Below are 17,722 nucleotides of genomic sequence, written 5' to 3'. Positions count from 1 at the left end.
AAGCACCTCAGTTAGACAGGATGAATGGAGGCTTGCATCTCTTTCAAGAGTATCAATACTCTCCAAAACCAAAGGCAATTAAGCAGTTAAGGTTTGCAACTCCAGTTACATTTGGAAACAAACTTACAGTCAAGTAATTAAGCTGTAGTCCATCCCTCCCAAGCATAAAAGCCTTCCTCATGAAGGCTCTGCTATTAAAGAAAAAAAACACAAAACAAAACCAAAACAAAAACATTCTTCTTTCCAACAGAGTGGACACGGCTGCTTTGCCACTTATTCATGGGGAAGCTGAAAGATCAGAGAACACTTACTCAGAGACCTGGAATGACTAAGCACTGCTAGTGCATGCAAAGCAGAAGTAACAAGATGGTTTTTAAATTAACCCTAGTCCTCTTCTCCACCCCACAAAATTCATGCAAGTGTTTGAGAAGATAGTCAAGACGTAATAGCCCCGCTTTCCAAAAAGGCTTAGGTTTTTTTCTTTTTTAGTTTGTTTTTAGCATACTGTAAAAGAAATGTCCTTTTTTTCTTTCCTTGGGTAGAGAAATGCATTTTTTGGCATGTTTGAGAATCATAGATATCTATGAAGTCCATGCTGTTTAATTTCTCCAACTAGTTTCTATAACCTGTCAAAAAAACATAAGCAACCTATACACATTTCCCCAGTATTGACATGCATGCTCAGAGCTCTTCACTTTAGTGAAATGAGGTGTTACTTCTGTGCTGATAGTTGACGAGTCAGCATTACACGACTTCGAGACCAACTAAATTAACATTGTCGTAATATGAAAGGCAAGCACAAGTTCATTTATTTATAGCAAAGGTCTTGGGTTACAGGAGGTCAGTTCTTGCCATCTTGAAAAGATAGGGGATAACTTATTGCATACATGTGCATTATAATTTAGCAGCAAGTCATTCATAGAAACACTTCCCTCCTACTGCTTTTTTGGTTTATTATCTCAATTATATATATATATTTTAGCTTTACAAAGCATTTAACACCACCTTTAAGTTAATGGTCTTTTATTGGAAAAAAAACTAGCATTTACAACTTGGAATGGACATAAATTGTAATATCTTGAACAGCGATGTTGATAGTTGTGCTGAAGTCCACAGGCTACTCCGCCAGCTCCAAGTCATGGTACAGAAGGTTTTAAAAATATGAGAGTCCAAAGATGCTCCCTTGGTGAAGGTTTCTTTTAAAAATTTTGTGAACGGTAACAGCCCGACACCCGTTTCACTATAGTGCAATGCAGACAATGTTAAACCAGTATTTTAACACAGACATGCCATCCATAGTTAAGATCATCTTTTTGGAGCACACTGCTACGTACAGGAGAACCATTCAACCTTTAGGGCATTTTCTCTAAGTTTTGCATCCTTCAACCATTTTGCTGCATACCATCTTGAGGTATAAACCAATTTTAAAGTAAACCAGCTATGACAATTTATACTACAAATTGAACTAGAATCCACTGTTGAACAAAAGAGTGGATCTGTTAGGTTGTTTTTTCCTTTTAATACAAATGTCTGACTGTGCTCAATTGTCAAGCTGCATGCATGAAAAACTGGCCAGCCCAAACAGTGTAATAGTCATTAGCAAATGGAACTTTTGAGTTCACTAAGTGCTTCCTTTTTTTTATTTTCAAGGTAGTACAATTATTTATATCATAAAACTGATGTTTAACTTTATCTCTTGGGGACAGGACCACCAACCATTACATGCAGTTTGTGGACAGAAGGTATTTTGACATTCAGTTTTGCTATACAGAAACAGAATGAATAAATGAACATTTTTTTTGCAAGAGGTAAGTAAAAGATTCAATTTGATTCTTCTAGAGGAAAAAAGGTGTAAAGGAGGTCTCTTCACTTTGCAGTCATCATCTGTACGAATTCTGAAAAGACAAAAAGTCACTGTGATTTATTGTCTCTAGAGTACTTCAACTAGTAACTCTTAAACACACCTGGCATAAGAAAAGCCCCTTTCACCACATTTACTTTTTTGTCCACTTCTGTGGACAACGAAATAAACTGGTGTCTCAGGTACTAGAAATTAATGCCCTATGCAACAAGCTTTCACTCAATCTGTGTAAGGGTTTTGAGTCAAGACAAGTATCTTTTTACCTTCATAGTTGACTTGCCCATCCCCATCAATGTCTGCTTCTCTGATCATTTCGTCTACTTCTTCATCTGTTAGCTTTTCTCCTAAGTTTGTCATAACATGGCGTAGTTCTGCTGCACTGATATAGCCATTGCCATCCTGTGAGGAAAGAGTTGCACAAAATCATGATCAACAATCCTGACACCGAATAACGCTGAAACTTCATCCAGGTTTCCAATACCTGCTTCTGAACTAGCCTTACAGCACTTGGAACAGATATACAGACCTGGTACACTGTATAACCCTACAGTATATACTAGTCCTATTGCCTTACAAAACATGCATGCCACCATACCCTTCTATATAATTATTGTACTGTAAGAGTAACTGCATGCTTGATTTGTAGCTGTGATAAGGTATTTTTAATGCTTTTGAAGAGCTTTCAAAAATAAACCCAGAAACAAAATGGTTTATTTTGTTTCTGCTACCTAAGCAAGGCCAAAAAAAGAAGAGTGACCAATTTCCCCACAAGCAAGAATAAAGTCAGCTTTCTCTTCTGTATAATACTACCTCTGTAAGCAGACTGCAGGTGGCTAGGTTGGGTTTCCTGGATAAGATGATATGTAACAAACCTTTAAAGAAAGCATTTAAATCCTACTCATATGGACTTGTGAACAGCTTTGTGGCAATAAAAAAAGAGAATGACACAGCTAAGTCAGTGTTCCCGTTAGTAATAGCCAAACCTAGAGCTCAACCCTAGCCATTTCAGAAATTGTCCTCTTCCATCTACAGGCAGATTATACTAGCTTAGAGCAGAAGTTTGTATGGCCATCATCAGTAGATAAAATACATCAGTGGCTTTGAACACAAGTCTCATCCACAGAAATAAACCCACAGGGTAGATGAAGTACTAACCAAACAATCAAACATTTCCTCTAGCACATTTTCCAGTGAAGTACTATGGACTGTCACTTTTTTCCATAAAAAGGGGAAGTAGTAAGGCCTTCTTCTACACATGTGTGCATCAGCTTAGCAACTGCACCAGCCATTGCTCTACACAATTTGCCTGTAACACATATCATATCCAAGCAATCCAAAGAGAGGAACTCCTGTTCTAGAAGTAATTGGCCTTCATCGTGTATGCCCAGGTATCCTTAAAGACAATGGAAGGAGTTGAGCTCTTAGGTTTTCCAGAAAGCAACCTCTAAGTCCACATATTGAAAACAGCACATGCAATATTTCACATCCCTCTAAGCTTCAAAAGCTTCCGTGAAGTATAAAACCTTGTGCATCCATGCAAATATTTCCCCATTCCCCCAAAGTCAGAAAGTACAGAAAAAAACCACCAGTCCACCACCCCACCCCTCAAAAAAAGCCACCCCACAAACATCAAGTTCTGCTCATCTCTGCTCCTAAGGAAAGGCCAGAAAGTTTTCCTCATGGAAGAGCCTAAAGCTTAGACCTGGTGTGTTAAGCAGGTAGAACCAGCCTGCAACAGTCCTGGTTGTGTTTCTAGAACAGTCCCTGCTCTGTGTCCAATTCCCCTGCTGCCAACAGAGGACTCTTTTTCCCCTTCCAGACAAGGGAAAACACTGAGCAAAAAAATGGACACAATTACTGCTTCTAAAGAGTATTTGTACTTTTATTATTACCTTGTCAAAGACTCGGAATGCCTCACGGATTTCTTCCTCGCTGTCTGTGTCCTTCATTTTTCTGGCCATCATGGTTAAAAATTCAGGGAAGTCGATAGTGCCATTGCCTTAATGAAAAGAAACTTCCAAAAATTACACTTCATGCTTTTCTTTATTACAAAAAGTCTGGCATTTAATTGAGCCACGGACAAGACTGGCAGATCCTCTGTAAACCATTCTTACAGAAGAACTGGATCTTCTCCCTTAATTACTACCACTGCCTTTTTGCTATTACAATGTGCAGTAGCCACTGTCATTGCAGTGTTTCAGCACAACGAAGTCAACTGTTGCCTTCTCTCCAGGTCAAGCCATACCATTTGCCACCCAAATCGCAAGTAAAATATTGGTCTGATGCTCCAAGGTTAACCAATACTTATCTTTACTTCAAATCATTCCCCCAAAGTTGTTTAGTTTCTTTAGAATCTCCCAACTGCTGAGGAAATTTCCAGAAGGGAATGTATTATGAAGCTGGCACTACAAATCCAGAATATCTAAAGCTTTGAAAAATTACAGTTCACTAAGCTGCTCATAAATACTTTTTCCTTGTTAAAAACCAACTTCTTTATGAACATATGTTGTACACCACACAAGAGTAATGCACCATTTTGAGGGGCAACACAGCTCTGCAAATTCCAGTGACATGAGAAAGGCTGCCATTATTTGGTATTTCTGATAAGCTTAGCAGTAGGTTCTTAGAGGTATTTCACTGCAAAACTGGAAATCCCTAGTAACATCCAGGCCTCATCCCTAAGATTTAAGTTCTTCATTCAAAGTAAGGCTGCTCAAAGCTAGGAGAAAAGTGGTATGGTGAAGAAACAAGTTATTTAGAAGAGCAGAAACTAGATTTGTATAATGAAGATTCAGCCCTGTATGACAAAACCACCATATTCAATAGTTCACTGTGCAACTATTACCCACCCACTGCTTGAGGGAAACATATAAAGTCACTGGGTAAGTATAGCAGAGAAGCTAAATCAATGCCATTAAAAAAAAAAATGCAGCCTAGGGATTCCAGATTGAGACATACAGAGCTATTTATCATCATGGCCAGCTGTATCTACCAGCTAAATCTGAATACAGGTCTTCTACTGAGCTTTGAAAAATCCTCAGTGAACATGTAGAATGATAGCAAAGCATTCTGCCATAAAACAAATTTAAACAGATAGGCAGGCATACTTATCTGAAGTCCTCAGTCTACCAGCCAGCACTGTGGACTACAGCCTCGAGAAGCCACTACAAACTCACTCTACATAGCACCGTAAACCCTAGGGTTTTTCACTGTCTGCATCCAAGAGGTAGCAATTAAGGTCAACGTCCACTTCCAGGAAAGCAGTTGTAAATAATGTCATCTGATAATCAAATAATCTATAGTTTTGCCAAGATACTTTCACTCTTTTCCTGAGATATTAGAGAAATAATCACTATCACAACCAACATACAAGATCAAAATCCTGACATCACTGATCAGTAATGTCAAGGGAAAGCATTTTTCCTTTTTATAACTGCTAACCTGGCTGGAGTCTCAGTAACAAAATGTTTAGTTACCCTTTCTGGCATCCATTTAAATAATTCTGATAGACTTGATACAGGACGGTTTCCCTGTATTTGCCTCCAATCCCTCCACCCCATCTGTTAGTGATCTAATCTACTACATTAGACTCAACAGTCTCTCCCTGTTGCTTTCCCAATTCTTGGAAGTTTAGCACTATTCCACTCCTACCACAGTTCTTGCCTTAGACAAAACCACAGACATTAGTACAGCTATTAAGACCAATATGGACTGATGAAACATGTATAGAAAAGCTGGGTGGAAACACAGGTTAACAGCAGGTCAGGGCAAGTCAGACAGCAATAGGAAGCTTGTGATCCATAAAATATTAAAGACAAGCAGCGTAATTTTGTCTTCATTCATCCCCTTTTTTAGATTCTCACTAATACTGCTAGCATCTTTGCTGTGCAGAGAGCAATCAAAAAATTGACACCCCTCTCAGTTTAGCATCTATTGATCTCTTGAAGCAGTTTCAGAATACTAAATGACACAGAATCTTCTCTGTGCAGTCCAAGCCCAGGTGTGGAGGTCATACATATTTAAGATGATCACAGCACTAGTAACTATCTTTCCAACACTTACCATCAGCATCTACCTCGTTGATCATATCCTGCAATTCTGCTTCTGTTGGATTTTGACCCAATGACCTCATGACAGTTCCCAGTTCTTTTGTTGTGATAGTACCATCACCATCTTTGTCAAATAGGGAAAAGGCTTCCTTGAATTCTAGAGGCAGAAACAGTCCCAGTGTTTAGTAACATCACCAGCATGACAAAACTGCATACTAAAAATGCACTCCACTGACAATGCCTGGTACAATTAAGAAAAAATTCATCTAATTGTCCATATATTGAACTAACACTCATATTAAGAGAGCATACAGCACCAACACATAATTTGCATAGTATATTCAAACTTATTTAATGTGTCTGTTGCCTGCATTACAACTCTATAATGCATTTCAACATTACCTTGCTTAAGGCACAGTTGCACCATAAACAGCAGCTGCTTGGAATAAGTGAAAGGACCCACTGGGCTCCCTTCACCATCAACAGACTTACAGGAACAATAAGGGTTGTGATTTACCACTGATTTTTAAGGCAGCAGACAATAAGAATTAATGTCAGCCACAAGCAGGTGACTGGTCTCTGGAAGGTCAAATAATGCTCCTCCTAACCAGTCTGAATTACAGACACTCTGTTAGAAGTTATTTAAATAAGACATTGGCTTATATTATTGTGTAATAAATCCATTTTAGGTTTACTCATTTCATTTCAAGTTTATCTTTGCTTTATTAAAAAGACAAGAGTACCCAGGTCTGCTTTGACTCCAAGAAATTCACGAGTCTAGCAATTATTTCTGTTTGCAAGAAATCTAGAAGGACTTGGCTCAAGTCTAAAAAAGTCTAAAAAAATCATTATCTCTAGCCCAAGGAACAAGCAGTCTAAATTAAGATACAATAAACCAGTAATCTTCTGGATTTTTTTAAAGTAAGTCCTTTTTAAAGAAGTGTTAGTACATATTTGAAGTTGACAAAAAGTTTTTCCCTATTGTTTGAGAATATATTTTTCTTTAGTCACAAGGAGTTAACAAAAAAAATAATCGTTTCTCATCAAGACACTTACCAGCAATCTGTTCTTCAGTCAGCTGATCAGCCTACACGAAGAATAGAACATTTTAGAATATTGTTTACCTCTGCTATGTCAAGCCCCAAGACACTTTCTTTAGATTTTAGTAGTGATTTATCCTCATTTTTACAAAGCCACTTTCAGCCCTTGGAATTCTGCCTCTGCACCTACACCATGCAGCCATTTCCAAAAAGCATATACACTAACTTGGTCTGAAACCGCACACAAAGAACCAGACTTGCCATCCTTCAACTTGGAGAATCTGATTTGGTCAAGTCAAGCACACAGGGCAGGCTCGTGGCAATTGGTCAGAGGGGCATGAAATCCTTAGTGATACACGTTTGGGGTTTCGCACAACACCAGATGTCATCTCCAGCAGTACAACGACCCTAATACTGCGTGGGGGTATTTGCACATTAGTGGGCTAACAAGCATGCCACCTAGTGATCCAATGCTACTGAAGTCCGCCCTCCCCCAGCACGCTGCATCAAGTATCAGCCTACTGTAAGCTTAACAGGAAGGACTGTGCTGTGATATTAGGAGGAATTTACCACAGTATTACGGAGATTTTTGCCATCTCTGACAAAGAAAATGCCAGTTTTCAAGGCATTATTTTTCCCTTCAGCCAACCGGTTTAAGGCATCTCGCACTGATACACAGGCTGTTTTATACATAATTTTAAGTGATACGATTTAAAATGCCTGCTTATAACCTTCCGTACATCAAGAGGCCACTGCTGTATCCAAAGGTATACAAGCGCAGTGGTCAGTTATATGGGCTTTCCTAGAGCTTAACTGTGCTAACCACATCCTTCCAGAAGCCTCTCCCTCCTGTACGGATACAGCATCACAAAACACTCTGCTGCTTGGACTCAGAGGAGCTAACCAGTTCTTTATGAAAAATATGCATTTTCCTAGTAATTAAAAAAGAATAAACACCTGGATTTTACACACCTAGTCACAGACACTGGAGAATACACGGTACTAATTCCTTTTAAACTCATGTTATTAGACAGCTTTTACTAATAGAACAGAGAATTTTGTAGGTCAGAGAAAGCAGACATCTTGTAACGCTTTTGTCTTAAAACACCATTATTCAAGTACAAAAACCACATAACTGCAGTAAAGAGCAACAAATACAGTGGGAGAATTAAGAGGCTATATAATCTGTTAAACTCTTGCACAAGGCAATAGGGCAAGGCTGAAAGCCTGCCATATATATTAAGTGACACGCACAGATTTCACCTGTAAATAGGTGTTGGGTTTTTTTAATCTTTCCATGTCTGTATGTAATGATTAAACAATTCCCCATGGGGGGTGGGGGTGGGGGAAGAAGGGTAGAAATGTTAACAGCTAAATAGAGAGTTTAAATTTAATACGTCTCCTTTAATAACAGCAGAAAACTTGTGTTCAAATTCCAGTTCGCCTTTCTGCACTGTCTTTGTGATTTTCCAGAAAATGCGAGGTTTTACTTAAAGATTATCTCAGGAATTTACATAACAGACTCAATGCCCTGCAGAACAGGAAATAGAGCCACACCTCGGCAAAACCTCCAACCCACAGCCACCGGGTGCCCCATTAGTCGGAGCTCACCAGACGTTTCTAAAACTCGGATTTCCAATTAAAAACGAAAAAAAGCCAGCCTTGCACGCACCGCGACGCCAGAAACAGGCAACCCGACCCGAAAGCGCCATGGGGTTCACCTTCCCGAGCAACAGGCACAAGCGCTGCCCGCTCACCCTGGCTACAGGACAAAGGTACCCAGGGCTGAAGCCATTACCCCACCCAGCCAAGTCATCAGATCCTGTCCCGGTGATGTCAGCCTTCCCCGACGGGAAGGGGAGATGGAGAGACAGAGCCGAGGTACACCCAGATTGCCAAAATGCGATTAGAGGTCAGCCGGCAACTGTTTCGCCGTTCTCGTAGGAAGCAAAAAACCGCCGGGAAAATCCCAGCCCTTCCTCTCGCCGCCCGGGCTGGCGGCGCAGCGTGGGCCGGGGGCTGGGTGGCGGGGGCTGCGCCCGGCGCCCACCAGCGACGCGCTCCGGCAGGCGAGGCGGAGGCTGGCGTGGCCCGGGAGGGGGAGCGGGAGGCTCGCAGCGCAACAGGCGCCCTCCGGCCGGCAGCCGCCCACTGCTGCAGTGCGGCCCCGCTTCCCCTCCCGCCCCGGCCGCACCACGTCCTCATCCTCCGGCCGCAGGGCGCCTCGGCTTCGCCGCCAGCCTCCCCCATCTCGGCGGCGGGGGCAGCGGCTCTTCCCCCGCAGCCCCCGGGTGGGGAGGGCAGCGCTCCCCCCGCCGAGCCCCCCGTGCGGGCGCTGGGCCGTTTCCAACCGAGCACTGCGCCCCGGTCCTTCCCGGCCGGGGGGTGCGCGGGGGCCGGGTGAGGAAGAGGAGGAGACATGATGTAATGCAGACAGCGATGGGGCTTCGCCGCGGCTGCTGCGTTTTTTGGGGGATGGGGGGGGGGGGGGCGAGGGCGCAGTAGCTGCAGCGCGGTGCCCTCCCCCGGGCCGCCCCCCCCCGCCCCCCGCTCCCTGCGCAGTGCAGCTGGTGCCGGAGCCGAGCGGGATCCTCGCCCGCAGACCCCGCGCGGCACGGCCCCCGCCCCGCGGCGCGCCCTGCCCGGCGGAGTGGCCGCGGCCCCGGGGAGACACGCCCGGCCCTTTCCGGAGTGAGCGCCGCATGCGGGGGGGAGGCGAGGCGGGGCCGCTGCGGGAGGGCGCGGGGCCGCGGCGCCCGCGCGGCAGGCCCCGGGGAAAGGGGAAGGAAGCAGCGGAAGAGGAAGGGCCGCAGCTCCGCGGCGATCCCGCGCTGCGCGGCGGGGGGCCGTCCGCAGCCCACAGTCCTCTTGCCCCGCGGGGACGCGGGCGGGAAGGGGGGTGCTGCAGCCTCCGGGCTCCCGCCGCCCCCTCCCCGCAGGGGACACCCCCCCACCCCGCTCCTCCCCGGGGAGAGCCCGGCTCCGCCGAGCGACCCCACCGTCCCCCAGCCCCGCAGCGAGCCTCCGCCGCAGCAGCCCGGGCGCCCCGCCGTCGGTCAAGCTACTTACCATGGCGCGGCGGCGGGCCCGGCGGCGACTGCAGGAACTGCGCGACCACGAGCGGCGGCTGCTGCCTCCTCCCCGGCGCGGCTCGGAGAAGTGCTGGGGGTGTGAGCCTGCGCCGCTCGGCTATATATGTAGGGCTGTATCCCTCCGCCGGAGCGGGGCCTTTTTCTCTCCTCCCCGGCGCGGTATGTGCGAGGGTGACTGCGGCGAGCAGCCCTGCCCCCTCCGCGGTCCGGCCCCTCCCCCCTCCCCCCCCCCCCCCTCCGCCCCCCAGCGGGCCCGCTCCCCCCGCACCCCGGGTCGCTCGCTGCCGGTTCTTCTCCCCGTCCCTTTTCTCCTCGCCCCCTGAGGTAAGAGCCACGCAGGGACAGGCGAGTGAGAGGCCCCGCTCCCGGCGTGGCGCGGCTCGGCTCGGCACGGCTGCAGCCCGCCGTGGGCTGCCCGGCTCCCGCCCCGCCCCAAGCCGAGGGGCGAGGGCAGCAGCCTGGCCCCGGCAGTGGCCATTTTCCGCCGAGCGCTTCTCCCGCAGCCCGCGGGGAGCGGCCGGGCCGGGGGGGAGAGGGCTGCACCCCGCCGCCTTCCCGCCGGCCCCGCGCCGAGGCCTCTCCCCATCTCCCCGTCGCTCTCTGGGCTGGGGCCGCCGCGGCTGGGGGGAACCTCGGCCCAGTTGGTGCTCTTTTTAATTTCCTGTCCAGCATCCCCACTGGCGGAGCGGTGGCCTGCGGTCCCGGGGATCCCGGGGCAGCACCTGGGGATGATGGCACGTGGGGGGTGAGTTAATAAAGCACATTCTTCGGGAAATCTGAGCGACAAGGAGGGTACGACAGCGACTGTAAAGCTGGTATGTTCACATGAGCACAGCTGCATTATTATTTTTTTTTTTTAAATCGTAGGGCTTTTGTCAAGCAACAAAATCTAGATGATGATAAAATTCAGTCCAGAATCAGATGTTCTACAACAGTCACGTCACTTCAGCCCTTCTCAGCAGACCAGCTGTAGCCTACAAGTGAGAGGCAGCAAAAGCATGTCCTGATGTAAAATATAGTTTTCATTTCTCCTCTGCCTGCTCTGGGCTTGAAGATTTTGTCCACCAACTGATAATAACCCAGGTAAATATTGTAGCCTTCATGCTGTACCTCCCAAAATAGGTGTGGAAACACAAACAAACTGGACCCACACTTGAATAGAGGAATTGGGTTCTGTTCATGACAGGTACCCTTAGATTTTGAGCTTCCTTGTAGTTCAATATATTTTTGGTTAAGGTTTTAGTCTGGGCCTCTCTCTGGATTGGGAGGCTAGCAGTATTTCCAATCAGGTCATAATTCTGATGAACTGCTTGCAGTATAGCACTAAATCTTTTAAAATACATTTTTCTATTTTTCTGGGTTTTTTTAAAGATCATGCATACTTCAGTGTTTGAAATGAAGACAAAATCAGTTGGGCTGTGTTTGTTTAACAATTTCAATAGCTCTGCTACTGAAGTCACAATTTATTTGCTTGCCTTTCTGGAACACAGTGATAGGTTGGCAAACTCAAGAGTTACCCATTTCAAATCTAGAAGGATTTCTCACAGCAAATAAAATAGCATATTTACTGTGTCATAGTGTCGTCCCCAAACCATCCTAACATATCTGCAGGAACAAATGGTATATGGTATATGAAATGGTGTCAGAGAACCGATTTGCAGCTGGCTAGTCTGCAATGATAGGTTTATAGACAGCTTCCATTTTAGATGCAGAATTTCCAGCTTCCTATTTTTAATACACTTATTAAATATTTTTTTTATTAAACTACCAGGCAGTGACATTGGACTTTTTTTTTTTTTTTTTGCAATGGAAGAACATGAAAATTGATCTTTTGTTTTCAAACCAGACCAACAATTTTAAGCTCTTATTTTCCCATGGCACATGGCACAATATTTGACTGATGTGGGCTACAAGAGTTTTTGCTTAGATAAGTGAATCTTGGAACTCTCCGAGTCTCACAGGGATGTGTGGAGAACAATGTTCATGTACAAATCATTCACCTCATTGTGCTGGTCTTACACAGGTGAAGATCTCATTACTGAAACACTGAATTCTATATACATATTGGGCTAAGAAATTTGTACGATTATCTCACAAGGATAAATAACTAATGCAGTCTCATGGTCTTTGGCCAAAATGTGTCTAACATTGAAAGCTGAAGGTACTGTCAGGAGAATGATCTTACCAACATTTAAAGGTGACAGTTTAGAATGTGGATGCCTTACTTCAGTGTCTTTAAAGTTAATTTTAAGTTAAGTAAGTTCTTCCATTGACCCAAACCTTCACTTGTTAAAAAGTGAAGGGGTTAGATTGATCTGTTGAGGAGACAAGTAATTAAAATTTATATAGATTCTCTTACAAACTATCAGCGTTACAGCATTTGGACATGCGTGAAGAAACTTGGAAATGTGAAGTAAAAAGCCACTCAGTCACATTCAGTGAATGTTGCCAAAGATTAATAGGTCCTTTGAGTAGAAGGATTGCTGTGCATTTATTCCTATTTCTTTTTTATTTTTTTATTTTTGTGTCTACTTTTGCTAACTCTTGATGGTTCACACTAATAATTCATTTATATTAAAAATTGAATTTTAAAATAAAGTTACTTTTAAAGTCATTTGGAATTAGTTATCTTGCTTTATTTACGAAAAATTTCAGGATGATCAATTAAGGTGCAACAGTTAGGTTCTGCAGTAGTTTTTGTTAAATTGCATCATTCTGTATTTGAAAATATTTCACAGCTAATGCTCCAAAATAACATTCTGACTAAGGGGAATTTTTTTCCTAATTTGACATATGGCAGTGATAAATGTAAACAAAACAGAATACTAATGTTTTGCTGCTTATTTAATGTAGAAAAAAACCTCATCTAAACTGGCATCTGCCTGCTCCTTGTAAATTTGACTTCACTCAATTGTACAGCTAGATTTTGATCAGTATTCTTTGTTCTCTTAAAATTTATATTCAGTTGTGGGCAGGCAAGAAATGCCCCTGTCATTCCAATGACACACAGTGTCAAATGATTTGCCAGGATCTTCTACAGCCTCATTCAAAATCTCCTGGATCTCAGTGGGAGCTGGACTGGGCCATGGAACTACTCAGTGTTTGTGCCTAAAACCATAGCACTTGGTCATCCCATTGCTACAGAGCTTTTTTATCAACAGAGGGCTAGGCGATAGCTATTATGATGAATTTCTGACTGGATACATTTACTATTCTAAATTATTTTACCATCACTAAGCATGCTTTTATTGACTTGTGTTTAAGCTGTAATATTAAGATTATTTTATAAATGTATTAGTTGTAGTGAAAGACTTGCAACCATTCTACCTACATTTACCTTTCTACCTACCATTACATTTCAAAATTTTGCCTTAATATGACAGTAAGGTTACAGTGTTGGTCTCTGTTTCTGCAGAGACTTAAAATTGTCCATTCTTTGGGAGCAGCCTAAAATACAAGGAGGAGCTCTGTTAAGAACTCAGAAAAATAATAAACCGTACTACTTACATGCAAGGTGTGCTTTCCAACATTGGCATTGTTAACACAAGCACTGAAGAACATGGCCTCACACATAGCAATTGTTTTCTCGTACTATATATATATGTAAGTTAAAAAAAAATTAAAACATTTCACAGACATCTGCCCTGGGAGAATGGATGTGAGAGTAGATGGATGGGAGTTTGTTATACCATTTAATGTACAGCTGGGAGGCTGATATTACGGTGGTAAGCAGAGGTAACCAGTATATAATAAACTAGAAGTATAATAAGCCAAAATCGTATATATACGTATATACATGCGTGCAACATCTGTGCAACTGGAATAAATTCGTAATTAGTTTTCATGGCTAGAATATTGCCGGTTATATGTGTGAGCTACCCAGACTGGGTTTGGATTTGTTGCAGTGCTTTTCAAGGCAACTGGAATTCTGTTGGTTTATCAGAAAATAGTTTTTCTACCCTCTTTATAAAATTCTGTTCATATAGGCCATGGTTTTGGGGGAGGCCATTTTCCACAAAATTCATGTTTCTAAATGCCATTGGCAGCTGTGAAAATCTACGCCAGTATTCTTAGAAAAATATTCTGTGAGCTTCACTAAGATTGCAAATAAGTGGGTGGAACTCCACTGAAATAAAAAGCTAGAACAGAATTGAATTTCACCACATTTATACAAGATGTGAAAAAGAAAATTGCTGTAATGTTAAGATTTAAATTTCCAGACGTGGTAGCTCTTTTAAATGGGAACATATACATTCCTGTATATTACTGTTTCTTTTCTGAGAGAGAGAAAAAAAAACCAAAACTCCACAACCTTTTATATGCTCATGATTTCTTTATATTTGCCTCATTCCCAAATATGGAGTGTATCAAAATCACATGCAATTATGGATTTTCACTGAGCATTTAGTGTTAGAAGGCCATCTATGTAATTGAATAATAGTAGTTGCTACCTACGTTGAGCGTCTGTTGTCTTGTAAGGTTTTAGATGGTGATATAGAACCTATTTAGCTGTTGGTTAGAAATAAATTATTTACACATTGCAATTAAATTAGTGAATCCTTTTCTACGTAGCTATGTAAATTGGCATCCTTGAGGCCCAATAATTTTAAGTTTCATGTTGTAAACTTAGGGCAGTTTGAGTTGGGAACATTAAAGATCCTATATTAAAAATACTTGAACAGAGGGGAATTACAGACGTGCTTCCATACGTAAACTCAGTCATAAGTCTTGCAGATTAAACATTATAAAATAATTCTTTTAAACCAAAGTGCTTTTCCCTACTTGAAAAGTAAAATAAATGAAAAAAAGAACAAAACTTTTTCAGACAGTCTTAAAAAACCAACGTTTCTTCATAGTCCTATGAAAGGTTCTCTAGAAACATTGGAGTATGTGAAAACAGGATTTTCCTTCTCAGGTTTTGTAATTGTCAGTTTCACAGGAAGGTAAACATTGGATGATTCATGACATAAACAGAAGTTACTCCTTCTATTTTTCTATTGTTTATGTCTTGTTATCATTAGTGGTTTTATGGATAAAAGCCAAATTGTATCCACTATTTTTCAAGAGGAAATGCAGAAGAGGACAGAATATTTATGTGTTTGCTAAGTATTCCATACTTTTACGTAACATTGTCAGGCATACCTAGGTCATGGTTCTTCGCTGTTGGATACATGCATATGAACTATATTCCCGACCATGATTCCAGTCAATACATCTGTCAAAGTAATCTATTTTTATCACAAATATATTTTAAAATATTCTGTATAGACAGATATGTATGTGAACAATCATTCTAACAATAGGAAAAATTCTGTTTCTAATTTCAGTAGACAGATTCCTCAAAATTTTAAATGATACAATGTCACAAACAATCAAACAATTCTTAGTCAGATTCACCTTATTAGGAATGGCTTGAGTTTGCATTTCATTTCTTAAGAGTATTCTGGAAAACTGACTGTGCCCAAAACTGGTTTACTTTATAGGTTCAAGTTTCTGTCTTTGAACTAATAGATAAGAGCTGAACAGCTGTTGCTGTAAGCTACAAATTTTGAACCAATATATAGCTTATAATGGTATAATAAACAATGGTAAATATCCTTCAGAATTTAAATCCTGAAGAAATGTTTGAAATCAGTTCGTTGAACTCCAGTACCATTGTTTCTCATTTCAGTTTGTCCTATTTCACATAGAAAAAAAAAAACTTCAAAGATACTCAGGATCGCTTTTTTATATAATGGAAATTATTAAATGAGCTGTTTGCCTTGTTTTTTACACCCCTCCTTTGTCCATGAGTAATTAATTTTCATCTGAATATTCCTGTGGGGCAAACTGGGACACTAATTTTGCAATAAAGTCCCAGCTAAATTTAACAAAAAAAAAAATATATATATATGAGAATATATATGACATAGGCAGACAGGTATGTGAAATCCACAGAAATGTCCTCTAATGGACAAGTCTCCCTTACTTAACCCCAAAGTATACTTTTGTAGTAGGTCTATGTTAAAAAAATTTTCTTTGGGTTAGGTAGGACTGTCATAAGTCTTCATGCTACAGCTAGAGGTAAAAAATTCAGCAACTCCACTTAAGCAGTTCAAGGGTGATCATAATTTTAAATCAGAATCCTAGTTTCTGGTACAGATTTTCAGCAACTGTAAACATGCCCTGAAGTCAATAAATCCATGTTAATTTGCATCAGTTAGGGATTTATTCTTTGCCTCCTTTCTCTCACACATCCAAAACAAGGCATTTCTATCACTTTTTCAGGTTCCTTGGGATAAGAAGCTACAAGATCAAAACCACCTGAGTTAATGGATGTCAAATACTGCCATCCAAGAGACATCCAGTGTTCTAATCCACCATACTGTGGAGCTGGCCTCAGGTGAGAAGTACATCCCAAATTACACATGCTGGAAGCAGAATCATTGCCAGGCAATACACTTCTTCATTTGTCTTAAGTACATGAAGAAAACTATGGAATCATTACACTTCTTCAGACAGCTATTTTATGTTGTTTCTGCCCACATCAGTAATAAACCCAGCTGATAATGAAATAACTTCTCCAACTGCCTGATCACCATTTTTTTTTTTTTGGCGGGGGGGGGGGCCAGGGGGAATCCTATGTTCTTCAACAGCCTTGAAAAGAAGATGTATTTCTAGTATGACTTCTGAGAAACTGTAAAAATAAATTCCAATCTTTGCAGCCTATTGCCAGAGAGCCAACAGACTGCCTCTCCCCATGGAACCTGGCATGGCAGTAGCTAGGAAATCCTCTACTGAGGGCTCATCTTTTTTAAAGTCTTTTAGTGAAAATAATTTTTAAAATAACCAGAACATCTGATGCCTCCAGAATATAGGTTCTGATATCCCCCCCTTTGATCCAGTTCTTCATCTAGAACTTTAGGTTCTACCTTTGGGGGCACTAGCATGTGTGAAGTTCAGCCTCTCAAAATGTCTGACCCTCAGATTATGTATGTGTCTCTACCCTAAAGCACATCACATCATTGTTGGCATTCCAGAAATGGTACCAAGAAAACCTGTCTGTAAACCTGGAAATTAGAGCTGTCCCATGGGGCCTGCTATTCTTCCCAACGTTTTCATAAGGGTACAGTTCACGTCAGCTACCTAATTAAATCTCTGTTCTGCCTGCCTTATTCTGAGGCTGTCAGCTTCTGTGAAATAAGAATATGCCTAAAATCTGGTCTGTCCCAGGCATGTAGCACTTTGTGCACACCTTTCCTGGCAAACAGCATTGACCTTCCCCACAGTATGGCTATTTGTTATTATTTTTATGGTAGCAGAAGCATGCTAGATGCTAATGAAGTACTTATATTTAGTAAGTGCACTGTTATGTGCTGGCTTTGAAGCTGTCAGCAGCGTTAAAGAGCACAAGCCTAACACAAAGGTGCGCTGCACTGAGAATGGGATTTTTATGCGATATAGAAGGGAAGTACATGTAATTAGTTTATTTTGGTTAGCTTTCAGTTTAGTTTTGGGTCTGCCAATACTGACATCATTTTTCCAAGCAGGGAGCACCATCTAAGACTTCTCTGCATCACTATCCTTGGGGTGGGCCTGTGTGTGGGCTGATGCAGTGCTCAGCACTCCAGATCATTTCACTTTGGCATCCATTCTGCTTCTGCTGTCTCTATCTCCATATTCTATTTTAGGTGCTTACAG

General features: G+C 42.2%; 1 protein-coding gene and 1 long non-coding RNA gene across 4 annotated transcripts; one reads left to right on the top strand and one right to left on the bottom strand.

Moving 5' to 3' along the window:
- Positions 1–786: 786 nt before the first annotated feature.
- On the bottom strand, positions 787–10,169 carry CALM1 (calmodulin 1). The gene is made up of 6 exons (XM_064460557.1): positions 10,020–10,169; positions 6,967–6,997; positions 5,924–6,067; positions 3,754–3,860; positions 2,125–2,260; positions 787–1,895 (listed from the first exon to the last, which is right to left on the bottom strand). The coding sequence occupies exons 1-6, from the start codon at positions 10,020–10,022 to the stop codon at positions 1,867–1,869; spliced, it is 450 nt and encodes a 149-aa protein (XP_064316627.1). The 5' UTR covers positions 10,023–10,169; the 3' UTR covers positions 787–1,866.
- A 112-nt stretch (positions 10,170–10,281) lies between these two features.
- On the top strand, positions 10,282–16,614 carry LOC135315021 (uncharacterized). 3 transcript variants are annotated; one of them, XR_010374456.1, is made up of 4 exons: positions 10,298–10,366; positions 10,712–10,787; positions 10,910–11,125; positions 16,310–16,614. It is a non-coding gene; the product is annotated as an uncharacterized LOC135315021 (long non-coding RNA). The 3 variants fall into 3 exon arrangements; XR_010374455.1 differs by lacking the exon at positions 10,712–10,787 and having other exon boundaries at positions 10,282–10,366; XR_010374457.1 differs by lacking the exon at positions 10,910–11,125 and having other exon boundaries at positions 10,712–10,857.
- Positions 16,615–17,722: the final 1,108 nt, after the last annotated feature.

This window comes from Phalacrocorax carbo, chromosome 9 (genome assembly GCF_963921805.1).
Source record: "Phalacrocorax carbo chromosome 9, bPhaCar2.1, whole genome shotgun sequence".
In the NCBI taxonomy this organism is placed as follows: Eukaryota; Metazoa; Chordata; class Aves; order Suliformes; family Phalacrocoracidae; genus Phalacrocorax; species Phalacrocorax carbo.
The sequence above is the reverse complement of the archived record's forward strand: the minus strand, read 5'-3'. Positions and strand labels throughout refer to the sequence as shown.

Coding starts and splice junctions, on each gene's coding strand:
- CALM1 (XM_064460557.1), bottom strand. Junction 6,068..6,966: donor GACTGAAGAACAGATTGCTG/GTAAGTGTCTTG, acceptor TTCTGCCTCTAG/AATTCAAGGAAGCCTTTTCC. Junction 3,861..5,923: donor CAACGAGGTAGATGCTGATG/GTAAGTGTTGGA, acceptor CTTTTCATTAAG/GCAATGGCACTATCGACTTC.